Source organism: Ctenopharyngodon idella, chromosome 6, assembly GCF_019924925.1.
Source record: "Ctenopharyngodon idella isolate HZGC_01 chromosome 6, HZGC01, whole genome shotgun sequence".
In the NCBI taxonomy this organism is placed as follows: Eukaryota; Metazoa; Chordata; class Actinopteri; order Cypriniformes; family Xenocyprididae; genus Ctenopharyngodon; species Ctenopharyngodon idella.
The window spans coordinates 2,299,983-2,321,328 of record NC_067225.1 but is presented as its reverse complement, the minus strand read 5'-3'; the positions used below and the strand labels follow the sequence as shown (position 1 = coordinate 2,321,328).

The following is a 21,346-nucleotide window of genomic DNA, read 5'->3' as shown; positions in this document are numbered from 1 at the left end:
CTGCTGTAATCATTAACAGAGTCGTCAGGCGAGTCAGAGGTCGATTCACAAACGCTCTTTGTGAGTGTCGCTCTTCCGAGGCGAGGTTTTAGCTCATTCCTGATGTCATCCAACTAATATTTCAACATTCCTCTCATAGTCTCTCTCATACACCTGTCTGTCATGAGACATTCCCTCTCTGCTTCACAAATCTCATTCTTCATCATTTTGGATGACAGCACTAAGATTGAATTAATTATACAATGCATATATTTACCTTTCAAGTTTGGTTTTCTGGGCTTTAAGTAAAATAACCACAGGTGACATTCAGTCTGAGCTTCTGACGTCTACCTGATATTCAGAGAGTAACTTAATCTGTTACAGAGGCTTGGAAACATAATTTCCCTGCATCTACAAATACAATGCAAATCGTGTTCCTTCCTGGACAGCGAGACTTTTTCACCTTAATATTCTAGGATTTTGTTGTATTTGTGATTTTATATACACCGAAGGGAAGATCTGAGATTCTGTATTTGCAGTGCAATATGATTCAGCTTGAAGCAAATTAATTTTTGGGAAATATAAAGTACAATGAATCTTTATTTCATAGGTTTTAGAGCCAGACGTGCTGAGGCTTTGTGAAGTGGTTTCACAGTAAGGGCCCCGTGGGGAGTTTTGGCCCCTGAGGGTCCGATTAATGGGTTTCAAGTGACACTCACTGCCCTGGATGCATGTGTTTATACTGTACTGTTGTAAATTATATTAGCCAACTGTTCATGTTAGATTTAAAGGAATAGTTCGCCCAAAAATTAAAATACTGTCATAAATTACTCACCTTCAAGTTTTTACAAACCTGTATATATTTTTTTGTTCTGCTGAACACAAAGGAAGATATTTTGAAGAATGTTTGTAACAAAAGCAGTTGTGGGGAACCATACTATGGAAGTCAATGGTGCCCCCACAACTTGAGGGTGAGTAAATGATGACAGAATTTTCTCTTTTGGGTGAACTATTCCATTAAGAACCCTGATTTTTGTGTATTTTCAACACGTGTACTGCACATCTAACACACAGCACCCGCTTCTCACAGTTAAAGATAGATACTTCTGTCTCATACATTCTCTTATCTCAATGTGGAAGCGCCCCATGTGTAAACTAGCATAACGATAAGAGTCAATCAACAACAATGTGTGTTGCGCGAGGCCCCGCCCACCGCGCTGACGTTCCTCATTTCGAATATCACACCACTGCTAGAGCCACGCCCCCCGCGTGCTTCGTTGAAATGGTTGGATTTTCCTTGTGAGGGCAGAATTGCCCTGTCACTGTTCACGGGAGTGCGGTACCGGTCCAGACGAGCCTCAAAAGTTATTCACGGAGCTCTGTTACCCGCCTTTAACGATTCAGGTGATGGAGATTCGGATCAGCGCTCGGCTCGGTTTCATCTGCTCCGTTTTTCTGCTTCACTGTGTCTACGGAACCCGTAAGTGTCAGTTTATGATGAAGATCTGCTTCTGTAAGAGTGACTGTTGCTATGTCATGAGCCCATCTGAGGACCGTTTCCCGTTTCAGCCATTTTTTTTTTAATTTCTTCTTTCTTGGGATTTTCTGATGTTATGTTCAAACTCTGTTTTTGGTTTATTCTGTGACTAAACTGTTTGGGGTTTTTTTAAAACAAGTGTATAAAAATGCTTCTTATATCCGGTGTCGGTGTTTTTTTTCTCCTTTAACCGCGTCAGACGTTACTGTCATTCCGAACAAGCGGCAGTGGAATAAACGCGTTTTCTGATTGGCTGCGGATGAGGCACATGCGTGCTGTTGTGGCTAATTGGTTGGACACGCTAATTAGGTACTTTAAATTCTGCTTATGATTGGTCGGTTTCGACGAAATGACACTCATCATTGATCAGAGATTGTCCTGATGCAGTTCATCAGCAAGCTTCGCTGATCACATGCCATAAAGTGTGTTTATGACCTGCATCACTTTAATGTTTCATCAAGTTTGTATAAGCGTGCATCTGCAGGTTAGTTTGATGTGTCAGGGGCCACAAGGGAGGTCCATGGAAAAGTCTAAAAAAAAAAAAAAGTTATAATAATTTTCAGTATATAATTTGAGTGTTTATAAAAGATAGTTTAGGATGGGTGTCCCTCACACCAGTATGGTCATATTTAGGTGTCCATGGCATCTAAAAGATTGAAACCCCCTGCTGTAGATCAGTCATGTTCTGTTGTGGAAACGCTTGTCTCAGGAGAAGTTTCACAGGAAGTGGTTTATCCAGTTCTTCACAGTTCTTCTTGGCCGACACACACCTAATCAAATCACATCAGTCATTGTTTATGCAATGAGACACAAACACTGAGATTCAGGAGCAGATTTATTTTCATGTGTTTGAGATTCAAAGGTGTTGAGTGATTCTGATCCTCGGCTCTGATGTTTTGCATCTGCTTCTCATTCAGTGAGTGTGTTTGGAGTTTCACTCACTGCTGCAAAACATTGGGAAACACAGAGGGCGTGTGACTGAGACACGTTTGCTCATTTACTGGAATAGAAGAGAGGGAAGGAAAGTGTGATCTGTATCTCTCTTTCACACACACACACACACGGTCGGTTCGTGTCGCACTGTGTGTATTTGTGGAATTTTGAGGAAAACCAGTTACTAGTTACTTTAGTTATTCGAGTTGGTTAATTTGGTTTATATAAAGGACAAAAATAATTTTTACTGCTATTGTAATACATAAACACTGCAGCTGAGAATAATCATTCAGTTTCTCCTTCAAACATCCGCCCCCTTCATCTCTACTATATCTTGATTATGCAAATGTTTCCATAGAGACCAGTGAGCAACTGGTGGTGTGATTATTGACTCCGCCTCTGTCCATTGTCTTAAAGAGACACTACACGCCTGTCATCAGTCACACACTGAATATTTATGATCAACAAATGCTTTGTGCAACGATCAGCTCTCTTTCTTCTCTTTCTGTTGTATAAGGACACACAGCTAGAATACAACTCATAACAAACAATATGTCAAACATCATCAGATGCATTCATGTGACGCTGGAATTGAGACGAGTGTGTGTGTGTGTGTGTGTGTCAGGTGCAGCGGTCTGCAGTCAGGACCAGTTCAGGTGTGGAAACGGGAAATGCATCACCAGCCGTTGGGTTTGTGACAATGCAGACGACTGTGGAGATGGAAGTGATGAGCTGCCCGAGTCCTGCCGTGAGTCAAACACACTCCTCCATCACTGTCAAAACCATTACAGCTCTTAACAGGGATTTTATTTAATTTTTATTTAATAAAAGTGCCACTATTATGCTATTTAAAGGCTCTTAATTTTGTTTTGGAGTTTTCTACATCAGGTTTACATCAAAACACTTTAACTTTCTCATAATATCCACTGCAGCATCAGCTCTATTTTTTCACAGTGTCTGAAATGGTTCATTCCAAGATTCAGTCTCTCTAAACCCTGGGCATGTTCAAGCTCAAACCGGTGCGCAATGTTTTGCTATGGTTTCCGGGTTGAACGACATTTTCCTGGAAACGGTGTGCAACGGGTTTGAGATACGTTTTCTCTTGTTTGGTGGGTGTGTCAAAAATGTCAGCCTAATCAGCAACAACATGTATATAAACCACGCGATATTAAAGAGACAGCTCGCACAATGGGTATGAATGTAACATTAAAGTACTATACATATTTATATATTTTGCTATTGTATTTTGGAGTGACACTTTCATAAACTTTTCTATTCTCCTCTGATTACATAATGGTAAATATTACAATATCATAGTACAACAACGGTGATCAGCAATAATGATAAGCCTAATACTCACAATAAAAATAAGGTCATAGATCATAACACAGTCTCAGAGGTAAGAAGTGGATTATCCTTCATCTGAAATGTTTGTCTTTTCATCCTGAAATGCGAGGCAAATGTTGGACCACAATAATTAGGAACCACAGTTTCCACAAATCCCTTCACTCAATTGGGATGTTCTCTTTTATTCTGGATGGCAAGGGCAGTGACTGTAACATTGAGCGTATTTTGCAGTATTAAACACGTATTTATACCGATTTCATCAGGCTCCGAAAATTCTTCAAAAAGAACACAAAGAATGGCCTTCTCAGCTGCCATAGTTGCAACTCTTGCGTCATCAGAACAGGGTGTTCAACGCACCACTGTTTCCGTTTAAAAAAAAGGTTTTGCAACGTTTTGTCGGGGCTGAACGCAGCCCAGGTCTTTCTGAGAGCTGCTCTGCTCTGATTGGTCAGTCGGCTGTGATTGGTCGGAAACCAAACGCTCATTATCATATCTGAATTTCAGCTCTTGATACACAGTGACACGAACAGTACAGTGTTTAAGGGCGGGGCAAAGGAGACGCTGTTCAGCCAATGAAAATTAGTTACAAACCTATGTAGGTTCAGCAGGAAGTGAGGCTGGAATTACTGATGACTCGTTTCAGAATCACTTCTTTCTTTTAGGAGTCAATAGCTGCATCCAAAATCGAATACTTCTCTACTATATAGTACGCGAAAAACAGTATGTGAACAAAGTAGTATGTCCGAATTCACAGTATTCGAAAAACAGTAGGTGAAAAGTACCTGGACGACTTACTACTTCCGGCGAGATTCTGAAGTGTGCATACAATGGACACTTTACTATCCCGTGAGGCCACGGGAGAGGATTTGTGAATGGAGTTGAAGGGACACTGGTAGGTCATGTGGTAGTAACAACATGTCTAGTGCAGTGCGTCCGAATTCATTCATACTACACGCATTCGTATTATATAGAACATACTTTTTTAATGGTCGTGAAGTAAATTTTAATTCAAATGTAGTACCTACTCAACAGTATGCGATTTCGGACGCAGCTAATAACTAAAATCTGCACTTTGACCTTTGGAACTTGGCAGACCTTTTACTTTCACAAACAGCTGCATTACCGACTACATGAAAGGGAATAAAAGCATAATAGGGGCACTTTAAAGTTGTGTTTGCATAATGAGTTGAGTTAACTGAGTGTACGTGTAACGATCATCTCATTAAAGTTCAGAAATCTCATTATACCACAGGAGAGAAGACGTGTTTGAAAAGCCAGTTCAGCTGCGGCGGGCGTCTGAATGAGTGCGTGTCCGCCAGTTGGCACTGCGATGGGAAGTCTGACTGCGAGAATGGCGCAGATGAGCAGGGCTGCGGTAAATACGACTGAAACTCAAGCTCACATTTACTAGACGACAAGTCACATGTTCAGTTGTGTTTACGCCAGTTTTATTTCTATTTTAGCCCTGAAGAACTGCACGAAGGAGGAGTTCCGCTGCAGCAGCGGTCAGTGCGTGTCGCAGTCGTTCGTCTGCGACAAGGATTCCGACTGCGACGACGGCAGCGATGAATCGTCCTGTCCTGTCCCCACCTGCAGCCCCGGCACTTTCCAGTGCAATAACTCTGTGTGCGTGCCGCGGCTCTGGGCCTGCGACGGGGATGCCGACTGCGCAGACGGCTCTGACGAGTGGCCGCAGAACTGCCCTTCCGGGACGGGTCAGAAACAGCAGACGGTCTGCAGGAATCACGAGGTCCTGTGCGGCAGCGGCGAGTGCATCCACAGCAACTGGAGGTGCGATGGAGATTTCGACTGCAATGACCGGTCAGACGAGGACAACTGCAGTGAGTTCAATGTTGCTGAATGTCTTTCAGGTTCATGTGCGTGTCCTAGAGATCATTCGCTTATATTCTGTTTGTTGCAGCTGCGCCCACCTGCCGTCCAGATGAGTTCCTCTGTAAAGACGGCAGCTGCATCGCAGGAATGCGTCAGTGTGATGGGAGTCCTGACTGCCGGGATCACAGCGATGAGGTGGACTGCGTAACTGGTGAGCGTTGCACACGCATTCCACCACGTGTGAATGTGTTAAACGTGCTGTCTTTAACTGTCTGTCTCTCTGTAGTTAAAACTTGCAACGAGCCAAACTGGTTTAAATGTAGCAGTGGCGAGTGCATCAGCGCAGACCGCGTGTGTGATGATACGAGGGACTGCCTCGACTGGTCAGATGAGCCTCTCAAAGACTGCAGTGAGTTTCACCCTCAGTGTTCCTGTAATTTGTGATCAGTGTACGAACAACAAACTGTATGAAATTAACCCTTCTGTGGGTAAAAGTTGTTTATTTTCAGCAATCATCAGATCATACATACACAATTCCGAATAAGATATTCCAGAATCACACACAAGTTCTTATCAAATGAAGATCCACCACTGTGATCCTCACGCTAGAGTCCAGTATCTCTTAAACATATTTTATTAACCCTTGTGTGTTAATTTAAAAAAGTTACAAAGAGGTCCTTAGAGGACAAAAATGTCAGTGCATATATAATTTTTATATAATCTATTTTCCACTTTCACTGACTGATTTATTTATTTTTTTACCAATATCAGGATTTTAACTCTTTAAATGTCTAAAAATGTCTGTCAAAAAACTCTCATTGATACAGTTATTATAAATTCATATTTTTTTTCTATTTTCACTGACCTTTTTTTTTTTTTTTACCAACACCTTTAAATGCCTAAAATGTCTGTCAAAAAACTGTCACACAATTATTATATATTTAATATTTTTTCCACTTTCACTGACTTACGTTTTTTTTTTTTTACCAACATCAGGATTTTAACCCTTTAAATGCCTAAAATGTCTGTCAAAATACTCTCATAAAATTATTATAAATTAATTTTTTTTTTTCCACTTTCACTGACCTAGTTTTGTTTTACCAACATCAGAGTTTTAACCCTGTAAATGCCTAAAAATACCAGTCAAAATCTGTCGTACAATTATTATATATTAATAATTATATCCACTTTCACTGACTTATTCTGATGTTGGTAAAAAATGTTTTTTGACACTGTAATTTTTTGGCATTTAAAGGTTAAAACTCTGATGTTGGTAAAACAAAACTAGGTCAGTGAAAGTGGAAAAAAAAAAAATTATAATAATTGTATGAGGGTTTTTTTTGACACAGACATTTTGGGGCATTTAAAGGGTTAAAATCCTGATGTTAGTATAAAAAAATCTAAGCCAGTTAAAGTGGAAAAAAGTATTAATATGTAATAATTATGTGACAGATTTTTTTTTTTTTTTGCCATTGACATTTTTAGGAATTCAAAGGGTTAAAATTTTGATGTTGGTAAAAAATCTAAGTCAGTGGAAGTGGAAATAATTATTAATATAGAATAGTTGTATAACAGTTATTTGACACTGACATTTTTAGACATTTAAACAGTTAAAATTCTGATGTTGGTAAAAATCTTTTATCTCTTTAAATGCCTAAAAATGCCAGTGTCAAAAAACTGTCATACAATTATTCTATATTAATAATTATTTCCACTTCCACTGACTTAGATTTTTTTTACCAACATCAAAATTTTAACCCTTTAAATTCCTAAAAATGTCAATGGAAAAAAAAAAAAACCTCATACAATTATTATAAATTAATATTATTAATATTAATTCTATAAATTATTTCCACTTTCACTGACTTAGAATTTTTACCAACATCAGAACTTTAACCCTTTAAATGCCTAAAAATGTCAGTGTAAAAAAAAAACTGTCATACAATTATTCTATATTAATAATTATTTCCACTTTCACTGGCTTAGATTTTTATTTTTTTTTACCAACACCAGGATTTTAACCCTTTAAATACCTAAAAATGTCAGCATCAAAAAACTGTCACACAATTATTTTTTCCACTTTCACTGACTAACCCTTTTTAACCCTTTAAATGCCAGTTTGTTTAAATAATGTCACTATTGACATAAAGATGATCATGTGACGGTGTGTGTTTCCTCTGTGCAGACACTAACGAGTGCCTAGTTAACAACGGTGGCTGTTCTCACACATGCAAAGACCTGAAAATCGGATACGAATGTTTGTGTCCAGCAGGATTTCACCTGATTAACCACACAAACTGTGAAGGTGAGCGCTTGTCTAGATGAGCCCAGTGCATGATGGTCTGTGAGGGTGTGTTTGGTCTCATGACGTCATGTGTTTGTGTGCAGACGTGGACGAGTGTGCGGACGCAGACACCTGCTCTCAGATCTGTGTAAACCTGCCAGGCAGCTTCAAGTGTGATTGTAATGAAGGATTTGAGCTGAATCACATGACCAAAGAATGCAAAGCGATTACAGGTACACGTGTGATGAATGACTCTAATGATCAGAGAGAATTATGTGAATGTATGGGGAAATCAGCATCATGAAATTGTGTCCCCTCAGGATCTGGAGCGTTCCTCTTCTTCAGCACCCGTCACGAGGTGAGGAAGATGGCGCTGGGCAGCAGAGAGTACACGTCACTGATCCGCCAGCTGAATAACGTGGTGGCGTTAGACGTGGACATTCCCAACGACAGAATCTTCTGGTCTGATGCGAGCCAGAAAAAGATCTACAGGTGAGAGACGCTGACGTGGAATACTTGACTGATTGGTCTATGGTGTCTAATGACTCTAAACTTCCTGTAGCACTTGCAACACCAAGGTAATGGTTTCAATTCCCAGGAAAAGCAAGAGCTGATAAAATTTAATTTTTTCCATTCAATCAAATCATTCTGATGACAGACTTTGACTCAGGTGTTTCAGAACCACCAAACCAACATTTGAGATGCTGCGATGCGACTGGTCTACTGCTTAGTCCAGTTATCCAATCACAGCCTCTGCTGAGGCAAAGTTATGTGATTTTATGCATCAAGGGATTTATTCAGTAAATGTGTTTCCATCGTAGTTTATACGCATCTTATCAGATAAAAAGATTATCCACCTCAACTGAGCACGTGAGGATTTTTATGTGCCTTTTTAGAATTAATGCTTTTCCATCCAGTATTTTTTCTTTTTTTGCGATATCCCATAATTTGCATAAAATAGGCGGATGGAAACATAGCTATGATGTGCTAGTTTCACGTCTATTCTATCTCAACAATTTTGTTTTTTTTACTCTAGTAATGCTCAATCCGTCATCTGCGTTTTGTGTATCTCTGTGTATATGTTTATAGTTTTCCTCATAATCACGAGCGTGTGTTTGTGTTGTGCAGTGCAGCAGCTGCTGACCCCGCCCACCACAGCACTGTGATTGACAAACAGATCTCCAGGCCCGAGGGTCTGGCTGTGGACTGGATCCACGGTAACATCTACTGGACGGACGGCGAGCTGCAAACCATCTCCGTAGCGACTGCAGATGGCAGCAAACGCAAGACGCTCATCAGCGACAACTTACAGAATCCTCGCGCGATTGCCATCGATCCTCAGCACAAGTGAGTGTCTGTGACTAAACCCGCTTGCTTACAGGAAGAAGTGTTCGTGCTGATTATTGATCCTTTGTTGTTTTGTTTCCTTTAGTTTCATGTTCTGGACAGACTGGGGCGAGTCAGCCCGGATTGAGAAAAGCGGACTGAACGGCGCCGATCGGACAGGCTCTCGTCACGGAAAACATTGTCTGGCCAAACGGCATCACGCTTGGTGAGTTGGACCTACAGACGATGAGTGTAAACACATGCGCCGTGTGTGATGTATGCTGACATGTGACCGCTTTGTGTTCAGATGTGTTGAATCACCGTCTGTACTGGGTTGACTCAAAGCTGCACACGCTGTCCAGCATCGGCGTGAATGGAGACAGGCGGCACACGCTGATCTATGGCCAAATGAAGCTCCCGCATCCGCTGGCGCTGGCCGTGTTTGAGGTGCGTGGTGCTGACCAATGACGCGTCTGCTGACGGGCTGATAGGTTTGTCAGGTTCTCACAAGCGCTGTGTCTCTGTGTATCCAACAGGAGAAAGTTTTCTGGACCGACGTGTCCAATAACGGCATCTGGAGCGCAAACCGCATGACGGGCCAAGACATCACTGCTGTGGCTGAACATCTGCAGTCTCCTGAAGACATTGTGCTATATCACAGTCTGAAACAACCTACAGGTGAACACACACATCATGTGTCTTTTGATGACGTTCAGGGCTTGACATTAACACCTGCCTGATCTGCTGATGGCAGCTGATTCTGGACTCTTAACTACGTTTATCCTACTTGATCTAAGTGCGGCCTTTGATACTATTTCCCATCAAGTTCTTTTAGATAGATTATTCTCTATAGCTATCACTGGTGTCCCTCTCACCTGGTTTAGGTAATTTGTCCAGCTTAAAAATTTCAGATCATCAGATTTCTTCAGTTACCACAGGTGTTCCTCAAAGCTCTGTTTTGGGCCCTCTTTTATTTATTTTATTTATTACCTCTTGGTTATATTTTTAGGAAATATAGCTTTAGTTTTTATTGCTATGCAGACAACACCCAGCTCTATTTGTTCTGTAAGCCAAATTCTATCTACTGTAAGAGATTAAATCCTGGTTTTCGTGCAACTTTCTCAAGCTAAATACTGATAAAACAGAGGTTCTTCTTGTTAGCACTAAATCCAATTTGTCAAAATCCAATAGCTCTCGTCTCTGGAATTCTCTTCCACAATCTATACGAGAAAGTGATTGTCTGACTACTTTTAAATCACGTCTCAAAACGTATCTATTTAAATTAGCTTTCTCTGATCAATTTTAAATTATCTAATGTTAAACAGCTGTTGTTTTGTTGTATTGCTGTCTTGATTTTTTTGACTATTACTCAGCTGTACGGTATCCTTGAGTAAACAATGAAAGGTGCCTTTAAATAAAATGTATTATTATTTACTAATTTTACTCATTCCCACAGATTTTGTTCTCACACTCAAAGTGCGCACACATAAAGCCACCTCTCAGTACTAAACTGAGTTCTTTTTCGCTGCTTATTGCACTTAAACAGTCAAATACACACAAAATAATGTCAAAATGCCAGTCTTGGCGTAAACACAGTCAGTTATGTTTTAAGTGAATGTAAACAGTTGAGAAAGAAAACGCATGTGTAACAGTATAATGGATTCGCGTGTCAGCTCTTAAAGTGACAGCAGCCTAATATATCTGCTACCAAATTATAAGATAAGATAATAAAAATATCTATATGGCAGTTTTTCCCCATGGTATCGATGTCATAATTGTGGCCAGTGAAAATGCTGAGTGACTAGTATCTTTGGAAATCCATTAGCCACAGTGGATGGTGAGCAAAAAAGTTAATGTCAAGCCCTGATGACGTTATTATAAATAAATGCACTTGATAACAGTCGATGATCTGCATGTTTGTCCTGCTCATGAGGAAGTGATGTCATTGGCAGGAAAGGACTGGTGCAAAGAAACGGCTCTGGTCAACGGCGGTTGTGAGTTTCTGTGTCTGCCGGCGCCGCTGATTAACTCACACTCACCCAAATACACGTGTGCATGTCCTGATCACATGACCCTGGGCGCGGACATGAGGACATGTGTGTCAGGTGCGTTCCGACCCACTCTGTTTCACAGCAGACGCTTTCATTATGATGCTCACTGATGTCTGTTTCTCTGTGTAGGTCCGAACGCCACAGTGCCACCACAGGCAACCAGCAGAACTGCACCCGGCCCGTCGCACACTGCAACCAGAGCAGCTCTGCCGTCTCAGGATCAGAGCGGAGACGCCACACAGACGGGCTCTAACAGGGGTCAGTTCCTGTCCTGCTGTCTGTCTATCTGTTCATTCACTCATGTTCACACACTCACCATCTGTCTGCCTCTTTGCAGGAATTGATGCAGAACATGAGCCGGTTTCCAGCCCGTCCCAGCATCCCACGGTCCTGTATGTCACCCTTCCAATAGGTCAGTAAATCCACAGTCATGAAACACACGTCACTCACTGACCGATCGGCAGTGTGAATGAACCGTCTGTCTGTCTCACAGTTGCCGTGTGTCTGCTGGCGTTTGGCGGGATGTTGATTTGGAGACACTGGCGGGTGAAGAACACCAACACCATCCACTTCTCCAACCCAGTCTATCAGAAGACAACAGATGACACGGTCCACATCTTCAGGAGCCCCAGTCTGGAAGGATACTCGCATCCATCGGTACGACACCAAACACACTGGAGCTTGATATCAGATGTTTTACGTACTCTCATTCCTGTAACACATATTGAGATATTTTTATTTAAATCTGCATGAAATAAAGACACTACTCTATAACAAGTGATTCAAACACACGTGATTCATCCTGATGAGACTGAAACATGAAAAGAGTCGCCATACAAAGTTACAGATTGATTAGAGTAGAACAGAGATAAAAGAGGAAAAGTGAAAGGGTAATTTAAGACACTTTTGATTGATGGATTGATTGACTTTTGAGGGAAAGTGTTTGAAAAACCTTTACCTGATTTGCTGTGATCGGGTCAAAAATGACCGGCATTTTAAGTTGTTTATAAATCTCTTGTTATGCAATATAATGAGAGATGCACCAATATTAACATTTTGACCGATGCCGATAATTCTTTATACTTGAAAGCCGATAAATTTAAATCCTTTTTTTTTATATAATTTTTGAGAGCCTGATTACAAAAACAAGTCTCACCATTAAAAGCCATCACACAATTATAATGTTCTCATCATAATATTATGTAGTCTATAGGACAGCCTTGCGCTGCACATGTTGCTCTAAACCGTATTTTCCTTTTTGAAGTGATTTCAGTCATATTTCAAGTAATTCAAAACCATCAAGGTGTATAGTGGGCATCTGAAGTGTCTCAGCTGAAGGAAATAATCCATTATTTATCGGCTTTAATATATCGGCCAATGCCGATATGGTGGCCTATATATCGTCCATCCCTATATATTATCACCAAATATTGGATTCAATCTTGTTTCCTTTCAGTTAGCACAGGTTTTGCAATTCTTTTTGAAACTGACTGATCATAGTCTTCATCGATCTGAGCTCATGCACCTCAGTTTTTTTTTTTTTTTTTTTTTTCTTTTTTGTGGTAAATAAGCTTGTAACCTTTTTTTTTTTTTTTTTTTTTTTTCAAAAATCAATTTCAAAAACTGAGGTGCATGAGCTCAGATCACTAGCTATTGTTTCCATCCAAAGTTATGAATTTAACAAAATTGGAATATCGCATAAAACATTTCAATCCCATGTGTTCAAGAGAACAAAATCTTCAAAATTTTCTGCAGTCTGGGAAGAAACTGTTGCTCTTTTTTCCTCCATCATAAATGAGTTGCATCTCAGAGTGGCAGACGAAACACAATAAATGCTGTCATGTTCTCTTGCTTTCGGGTAATGGTGTTTGGGAACACAATCGTGTGAGACGCTTCTGGATGGAATTAAACCAAATCATTTGACTCCGGCGTTTCAGAACCACCAAACCAACATTTGAGATGCTGCGATGTGATTGGTCCACTGGTTAGTCCAGTTATCCAATCACAGCCTCTGCTGAGCCAAAGTCACATGAGTTTATTTGTTGCGCATCAAGGGATTTATTCAGTAAATGTCTTCTTATCTGATAAATAAATTATCTGCCTCAATTGAGCACATTTTTATAATTTATGCATATCTTGGCGTTTCAATCCATAATTTTTTTTTTATGCAGTACCCCAAAATTTGCATTAAAATATGTAAATGGAAACAGCTAATAAGGCCTATGATCAATCAGTTCCAAACAGAAATACAAAACCTGTGGTAATTGAAAGAATCCAAGTTGACAAAAAGATTGAATGCAATATTCAGTGATGATATAGCATAATGAGGGATTTATAAGCAATTTTAAAGGTGGTCATTTTTGACTGGAAACATCACAAGTTCAACAAGGTGGGGAAAAAACACAAACATTTGGAATATCACATAAAACATTTCCATCCCATGTGTTCAAGAGAACAAAATCATCACTTTCTGTGACATTTGCCTCAATCTGGAAAGAAACTGTGGCTCTTTTTTCCTCCATCCTTTTTTCTTCCATCCAAAAAGTACAACCCTCTCCAGGTCAAAATCACTGGATCACAAGCAGAGAGTTAAATGGCGATAATGTCACAAGATTCAGCTTTAAACGACCTTAGACAGGAGTCTGTTTGTTGGATTCTGTGACAGACTGTGTTTTAATGTGTGTGTGTTTGTGTCTCAGTGTCAGATGATCAGCATGGATGAAGACGCAGCCTGATGCTCCTCCTGAAACTCCACTTTAAATGCTGCTCTGAACTGAAGGACACTCTCATCCTGACGTGCGAAAGGAAGCCAGGATCAATCCTTTTTGTTTTTTAATATCATGTAAGGAATGAAGACAGACACACACACACACACTCGTATCTAATGAACGCAGCTGCTTCACGTCAGAAGAGCATAAGGTCTGAATCTCTTCAGGCATCTGTAGGATCCCGTGGCTTTGCACACTATAAACACACAGCTGTTTCCATTTGTGATGTGTGAGCTTTTAAGATCCAGTTATTGAAGGTATTACCACTTTTAATATTTAAAATGATCCTTGTAAATATTCCTGATTATGTTAATGTGGAGGACAGACAGGTGTCTCTCTTCTTGCACTATATATGTTCACTGTCACATAGGTTTTATTTATTTCTCCTTCACAGACACACTTGAACGATCTTTTTGTCTTTGTTTTTGTAAATGCACAGGGCTGCTTTAGTAATAATGAGCGATTCGCAGTAGTTTCTTACTGTTGGTTTGCTCATGCGTGTGAAGTTCTCTTCTGTAGATTGAACTCTGAGCCTTAAAACCAGCGAATGTGCCTGATGTACAGCATGATGATGTGTCATATTGTTTGAACGCACAGAATATTCCACGATGCCTTCGACACGTAAGAGTGAATCGGTCCTCAGGGTCGCATGTCTGCGCTGTGATTCAGGTGACCTCACCTGTCCGTTAGAAGAATCATGCTTTTATGTTCTGTTATTGATGTGCACACAGTTTGTTTATTTTGAGGCATGTGCAGTATGTTATCTGAAGGGTTGGAGCATTTTCATTGTTATCGGATGAATGAAGAATCACAAACGCTCCTCAGACATCTGCAGTAAACGTAAATAGTCGCCTTTATCACACAGACTTTGTACGAAGAAAACTCTTTTATTTATTGTGTAAATGTGATTTTTTTTTTTTTTTTTGTTGTGTGTTGAATTTATTGATGTTCTCTCTTAAATACATTGTGTATCTGATGTGATATCGAAATGCCATCCAGAAATCTTCCTGCACTACAAAAGAAATAAACCTGTGCATCATTAGACGATATTCAGGGACTTTTATAGTTTTATGAAGGATATTTGAAGAAGATTTGTGAAGTTTTCAGTCATCAGCTGGTCTTGAATTGATTCTGTTACTGTTGATGGGTCATTTGTGATGTTTTACTTTTGAAGGTTTTATGAAGCTGTTTGAGTTTTAATTCTTTATCTCAGGACTCATGGTCCAGTGATCTGAATGTTCTACAGGTTTAAAGAAACAAATTACACCCAAAGAAACAACTGAACTGTTTTTTGACATTGTTTAATAAATTTATGTTTTGAAACAAGAAATCTGCTGTTGTTCTGTTATTATTCCCGCTGACTTTTTAATTCAAGTGTTGGTCTGATAATCTGCTAACAGATTCACTTTCATCAACACAAACAAACACAGCTAACAGGGAACGTTAGAATGTTCTGGCAAGGCTCTCTCAGGCCCCGTTTACACTAGTGCATTTTCGTTTTAAAACGCAAACGATCCTCGTCTACACTGGCGTTTCCACAGAGTTTCAGAAACAATTTCCGTCTACATTACACGCAGGGTTGCCAGGTTTTCACAACAAAACCCGCCCAAGTTCAGGGGGGTCCCACGATAAAAATCGCGTTCCGGGGGGTAAAATTTGCGTTTTTGGCAGGACTCCCTTGGTAAAATTCGCATTCCAAAGGCTAAATATGATGTTATTTGGGTCGATTCAACCCGCGGCAACAGTGTAAAAGTAGCCGAATTCCACGGGAAAACAGCGGACTTCGCAAACGGCACACTTCTAAGCACTTTCGGCTGCCGCGTGCGCGTGTGCGTTAAGTCCGTAGGGTGTCCCATTTGTCAATTTTAGACTTCAGAAGGGTGCTCGCGAGCGCCCCCTTTGCGGCCGATATGCGCCCCCTCGACGCGCACTTTTGCTGGAGATAGAACTGCAGAACCATAAGTCATGACAGTCTGAGAACGACAGCGCCAGACTAACCATAGACATTATTATATGTCTATGAGACTAACAGCCTGAGGCCGGAAGTAGGCGGAGCAAATTTATCTTCGTAGGCATTGCTCCATTTGGAGCTTTTTAAAGTTTAAAACCATGTTAATGTCAAATATTTTATTAAAACAATCTAATTGAAATGATTAGATAAATAGATAGTCATATTGTATAGCTTAATCATATACACACAAACACATACAATTTACGATATATATATATATATATATATATATATATATATATATATATATATATAGCCTATGTGTGTGTATTAAAACCCCCTTGTAACCTTTTAAATATTTTCAAAGTTAAAAGTTCATCAATTTGTTTTGTCTTAAATGATTAACTGAATATAAATTGAACACAAAGCTTAAACACTAAAAACATTTATTAATTTGTCATAAAATGTATATTTTACTCAAGCATTTCAGAATGAACCATTGTTTTCATAATATATAATACACATTACACAGTTGTACACTAGATTGCATGAATTAAGCAAATTCAGATCCATCAAACCCAAAAACAAAATAAAATGTACTTTTCCCCTAAGTAGCAAAAGCAGTATATAGCTACTAGCTGTGCTTTGCTCTAAAAAATTACAAAATCAAACCAAAGAGTGTAAATTGAACAGCAGGTACATAATGACAAATTAAATCTTAAAAAAAAAAAATCAAAAAATCAAAAAATCAAATCTCCATAAACATGCAATTAATTTCAAGACTCTTTTTGTCCATAAAATGTCCATATCATCCTTAATTTGTAAGCAAAACACTACAGGCTCTTTGGCCAGTTGTCTGTCATCATCTGTTTCAGCCTGTGAAAGTTGAAGAAGGGCTTTTCCCTGGTCTTCCTCTTTCAATATCAGAAAGCACAGCTCTTCCACTAAACACTTGAAGACTTTTGGTTGTTATGAAGCCATTCAAGTGCAGCGCAGAGGTCTTCTGTGATCCGTGGCTCCTTCATGAGAGAAGGGTACAAACAAATGGGATGAAATGTTAGAAGTGTATTTACCAGTACTTTGTGCTGTAGTCAGGATGCAGCACAGCATGTATAATAAAGTTTTGACATTCTGTTTTTCTCATGTTTATATATTGAAGACATAAATCATACCCCGTTACTAATGAAATTAATCAATTATGTTCAGTTTTAAGTTTTTTTTTTTTTTTAAAAAGGCAAGCAATTCACATGGCCCTTCACGCTGCACTTAACCCCGCGTTATCGTCCTCCTAAACACCACTTTTAACCGTGGGTAAAGTAATGCTCCACATATTGCTTGTATATTTACATGCTTTTGACAGTCACAGAAACACTGTGCATTGTATATAAATAGAAAATTCAGCATTGGAAAGAAAAAAACAACAAATGCTGACAGAAAATGCAACAATTGCAGTGCAGAAAATACTGTTTAATTCTTTTATAGTCTGAAATGTCCATTCAGGATAAACTTGATAGTGAAGCTGACTATATGTAATGAGGATGTGCAATGCCTGAGCATTTATGTAAACATATTGTGTGCTTTGTTCATCCAATCAGTGACACTGACACTGCAAATATGCAAATAAGGACGTTATCCCAGGGTTTAGTAATGTACAGTGTGAAATGCTGCGTATGAATGCTCACAATTAATTGTTAACCTCAGGTAAATGATGATCAGTGTAAAACGTGAATCAAGATGACCCAGGATTCTGTTAACCTGGGGTTAACAATCACCCAGGGTTAACTATTTCAAGTATGAAAAGCCCTGATATTTGTTTTTCATTCTAATGAAAAGAGAAGTTCATATATTTTTAAAAACTTTTAACTTTCCCTTCTTTTTCTTACCATTAACATGAAGATCCCACAGTCAATAGAGCCGGTCAACGGAACATTCTAAAACAATACATTACTATTAAGTTATTCCTGAAAAGATTTGACGGATATAACATATGATCTGTATAAGTAGCTTATGTGTTTATGAAAGTCTTATGAAACTAACCTTGTTTTTGATCAGCTTCCACTGTCCTGGGGTGATTCTGCTTGTCAATTTACTGCATTGCAAAATCAAAACAGGAAAACTTAAATATATAACCATAAAGATTGCATAAAAGAGACAAGTTTCATTGTTCTAAAGTCAAAATTACTACTTACTGCATTGCAAAAACAACATTTTAAATTCAGAATACAAAAGAAACGCCTTTTTGAAGTGAATTTGAAGGTGTGCATTCAACTTGTGCCGTCCGGTCGGTTTAAGAACACTGGGCAGTGGAAATTGTTGCAGTACATCTTGCATCGCTGTAAATGAAGTAAAGCAGAGCATCTCCCAATACTAATATGCCTCTAAAAATCCACAAAAACATTGGTCAGTATTGTAAAATGTAACCAATGAAATAAAATACAGCACCAACAACAAAGTAAAATCACAAACCATGAATATATAACCAACCAGGTGAAAAAATACTACTGTATATATTATAGTATTTACAACACTTTGTTAATGAATGCTACAGAATACTGTAGTATTAACTAGAGTGAACTGATAAACTGTTATAAATACTGTAGTATACTTTAGTTTTTACTACAGTAAACTGTAGTGTATATTGTAGTATAATATACCCTAAAGTTGTAGAAAACTTAGTACAATATTGGGTAATTTGTTTATATTACTATAGTTGTTATATTATCACAGCAACTATAGAATTACCACAATAAATTAATTCAAGTACTTATAGTACTATAGTATGGTTCAAAAACACTATAGTATTTACTATAAATTACTATAGTATTTTTTCACCTGGGCGCAAGCAATGTGAGACGATTTGTAAAATATCAAAAGACGCGATAAAGTGACTTTGAAGCCCATTTACAAAATATTTGAGTCATGTTAAGTGTTAACGATCGATTAAATACACAACAAATAAACGTGATCGATTAAAAGCACAACACAAAGAAACTTTTTTACCGTGTTCTCTTCTTCCGCCATTGTTTGTTTGTTTGTCGCTAACTCCGCCCACATCCGGCATGAGACTGTTACTCCGCCCACTTCCGGCCTCAGGCTGTTAGTCTGGCGCTGTCGTCCTCAGACTGTCATGACGTATGGTTCTGCGGTTCTGCAGTTGGTTATTGTTGGCCCTTGATGCGCACTTTTGCTGAGCCCGCACTGGTGCGAGCTCCGCAGCAGACTTCTTCCCGACAGTCAAAGCGACGTTACGTCACGAAAGTGCGGACTCGTAGGAAGGCCGTGAGTGTTTAGGGTGCCATTTGGGACAAGGCCTTTGATGCTAGATTTAGCGACTTCCCTGCCCCTTTTGAGACTTTTTTTTTTTTTTTTTCCAAAAGCCTAGCGACAAATCTAGCAACTTCTTGGACAAACCTTATCTAGATTCCGTGACTCTGATAACACTGATTATCTCTTCACCTGTCAGTGGTCATAATGTTATGCCTGATCGGTGTTGTCAGACCATAATGATTGGCACTAGAGCCACAACCCATTACCAGTCCTGAACTTTAACCCTCTCCATTCATTCATTATTAAGCGCTGATAGTGGCTTTTGTTCTGTCCAGCCAATCACATTTACTCATCTTTGCATATTTCATGAGGTGATATCACGTGACTGAGCTTTCACTCTCATTCTACAGTATTTAATCATCAATTCCATCAGTTTCAGATGCTTTTAACATGAATGTGAACACAGGTGATGATGATGGGATATGAAGTCATAGTGAATATCTTGTTCCATCACAGTATCTGCTCACTAATGTCTGGCATGCTGTTCAACCGGACATGAGACAAACAAAACGACAGCCTGGGCTGCGTTCAGCTCTGACAAAACGTTGCAAAACCTTTTTTAAACGGAAACGGTGGTGCGTTGAACACCCTGTTCTGATGATGCATGAGTTGCAACTATGGCAGCTGAAAAGGCCATTCTTTGTGTTCTTTTTGAAGAATTTTCGGAGCCTGATGAAATCGGTATAAATACAGGTGCTGGTCATATAATTAGAATATCATCAAAAAGTTGATTTATTTCACTAATTCCATTCAAAAAGTGAAACTTGTATATTATATTCATTCATTACACACAGACTGATATATTTCAAATGTTTATTTCTTTTAATTTTAATGATTATAACTGACAACTAAGGAAAATCCCAAATTCAGTATCTCAGAAAATTTGAATATTGTGAAAAGGTTCAATATTGAAGACACTTAGTGCCACACTCTAATCAGCTAATTAACTCAAAACACCTGCAAAGGCCTTTAAATGGTCTCTCAGTCTAGTTCTGTAGGCTACACAATCATGGGGAAGACTGCTGACTTGACAGTTGTCCAAAAGACGACCATTGACACCTTGCACAAGGAGGGCAAGACACAAAAGATCATTGCAAAAGAGGCTGGCTGTTCACAGAGCTCTGTGTCCAAGCACATTAATAGAGAGGCGAAGGGAAGGAAAAGATGTGGTAGAAAAAAGTGTACAAGCAATAGGGATAACCGCACCCTGGAGAGGATTGTGAAACAAAACCCATTCAAAAATGTGGGGGAGATTCACAAAGAGTGGACTGCAGCTGGAGTCAGTGCTTCAAGAACCACTACGCACAGACGTATGCAAGACATGGCTTTCAGCTGTCGCATTCCTTGTGTCAAGCCACTCTTGAACAACAGACAGTGTCAGAAGTGTCTCGCCTGGGCTTAAGACAAAAAGGACTGGACTGCTGCTGAGTGGTCCAAAGTTATGTTCTCTGATGAAAGTAAATTTTGCATTTCCTTTGGAAATCAGGGTCCCAGAGTCTGGAGGAAGAGAGGAGAGGCACACAATCCACGTTACTTGAGGTCCAGTGTAAAGTTTCCACAGTCAGTGATGGTTTGGGGTGCCATGTCATCTGCTGGTGTTGGTCCACTGTGTTTTCTGAGGTCCAAGGTCAACGCAGCCATATACCAAGAAGTTTTAGAGCACTTCATGCTTCTTGCTGCTGACCAACTTTATGGAGATGCAGATTTCATTTTCCAACAGGACTTGGCACCTGCACACAGTGCCAAAGCTACCAGTACCTGGTTTAAGGACCATGGTATCCCTGTTCTTAATTGGCCAGGAAACTCGCCTGACCTTAACCCCATAGAAAATCTATGGGGTATTGTGAAGAGGAAGATGCGATATGCCAGACCCAACAATGCAGAAGAGCTGAAGGCAATTATCAGAACAACCTGGGCTCTTATAACACCTGAGCAGTGCCACAGACTGATCGACTCCATGCCACGCCGCATTGCTGCAGTAATTCAGGCAAAAGGAGCCCCAACTAAGTA

At 39.5% G+C, this 21,346-nt stretch overlaps 1 protein-coding gene and 1 long non-coding RNA gene across 3 annotated transcripts; one reads left to right on the top strand and one right to left on the bottom strand.

Annotated features, from left to right (window-relative positions):
* The first annotated feature begins 1,213 nt into the window (after positions 1–1,213).
* On the top strand, positions 1,214–15,388 carry ldlrb (low density lipoprotein receptor b). Its single transcript, XM_051897086.1, is given in 19 exon segments — positions 1,214–1,459; positions 3,075–3,197; positions 5,049–5,171; positions 5,260–5,637; positions 5,718–5,840; positions 5,916–6,038; positions 7,815–7,934; positions 8,018–8,146; positions 8,234–8,405; positions 9,042–9,260; positions 9,346–9,418; positions 9,420–9,465; positions 9,547–9,686; positions 9,776–9,917; positions 11,192–11,344; positions 11,420–11,548; positions 11,628–11,702; positions 11,784–11,947; positions 13,990–15,388. Coding segments are annotated over 19 exon segments (2,541 nt in total). The 5' UTR covers positions 1,214–1,386; the 3' UTR covers positions 14,026–15,388.
* A 988-nt stretch (positions 15,389–16,376) lies between these two features.
* LOC127514449 (uncharacterized) lies at positions 16,377–19,707 on the bottom strand. 2 transcript variants are annotated; one of them, XR_007930638.1, is made up of 5 exons: positions 19,010–19,707; positions 18,199–18,387; positions 18,047–18,098; positions 17,893–17,940; positions 16,377–17,028 (listed from the first exon to the last, which is right to left on the bottom strand). It is a non-coding gene; the product is annotated as an uncharacterized LOC127514449 (long non-coding RNA). The 2 variants fall into 2 exon arrangements; XR_007930637.1 differs by having other exon boundaries at positions 16,378–17,028; positions 18,199–19,707.
* Between the last annotated feature and the right edge of the window lie 1,639 nt (positions 19,708–21,346).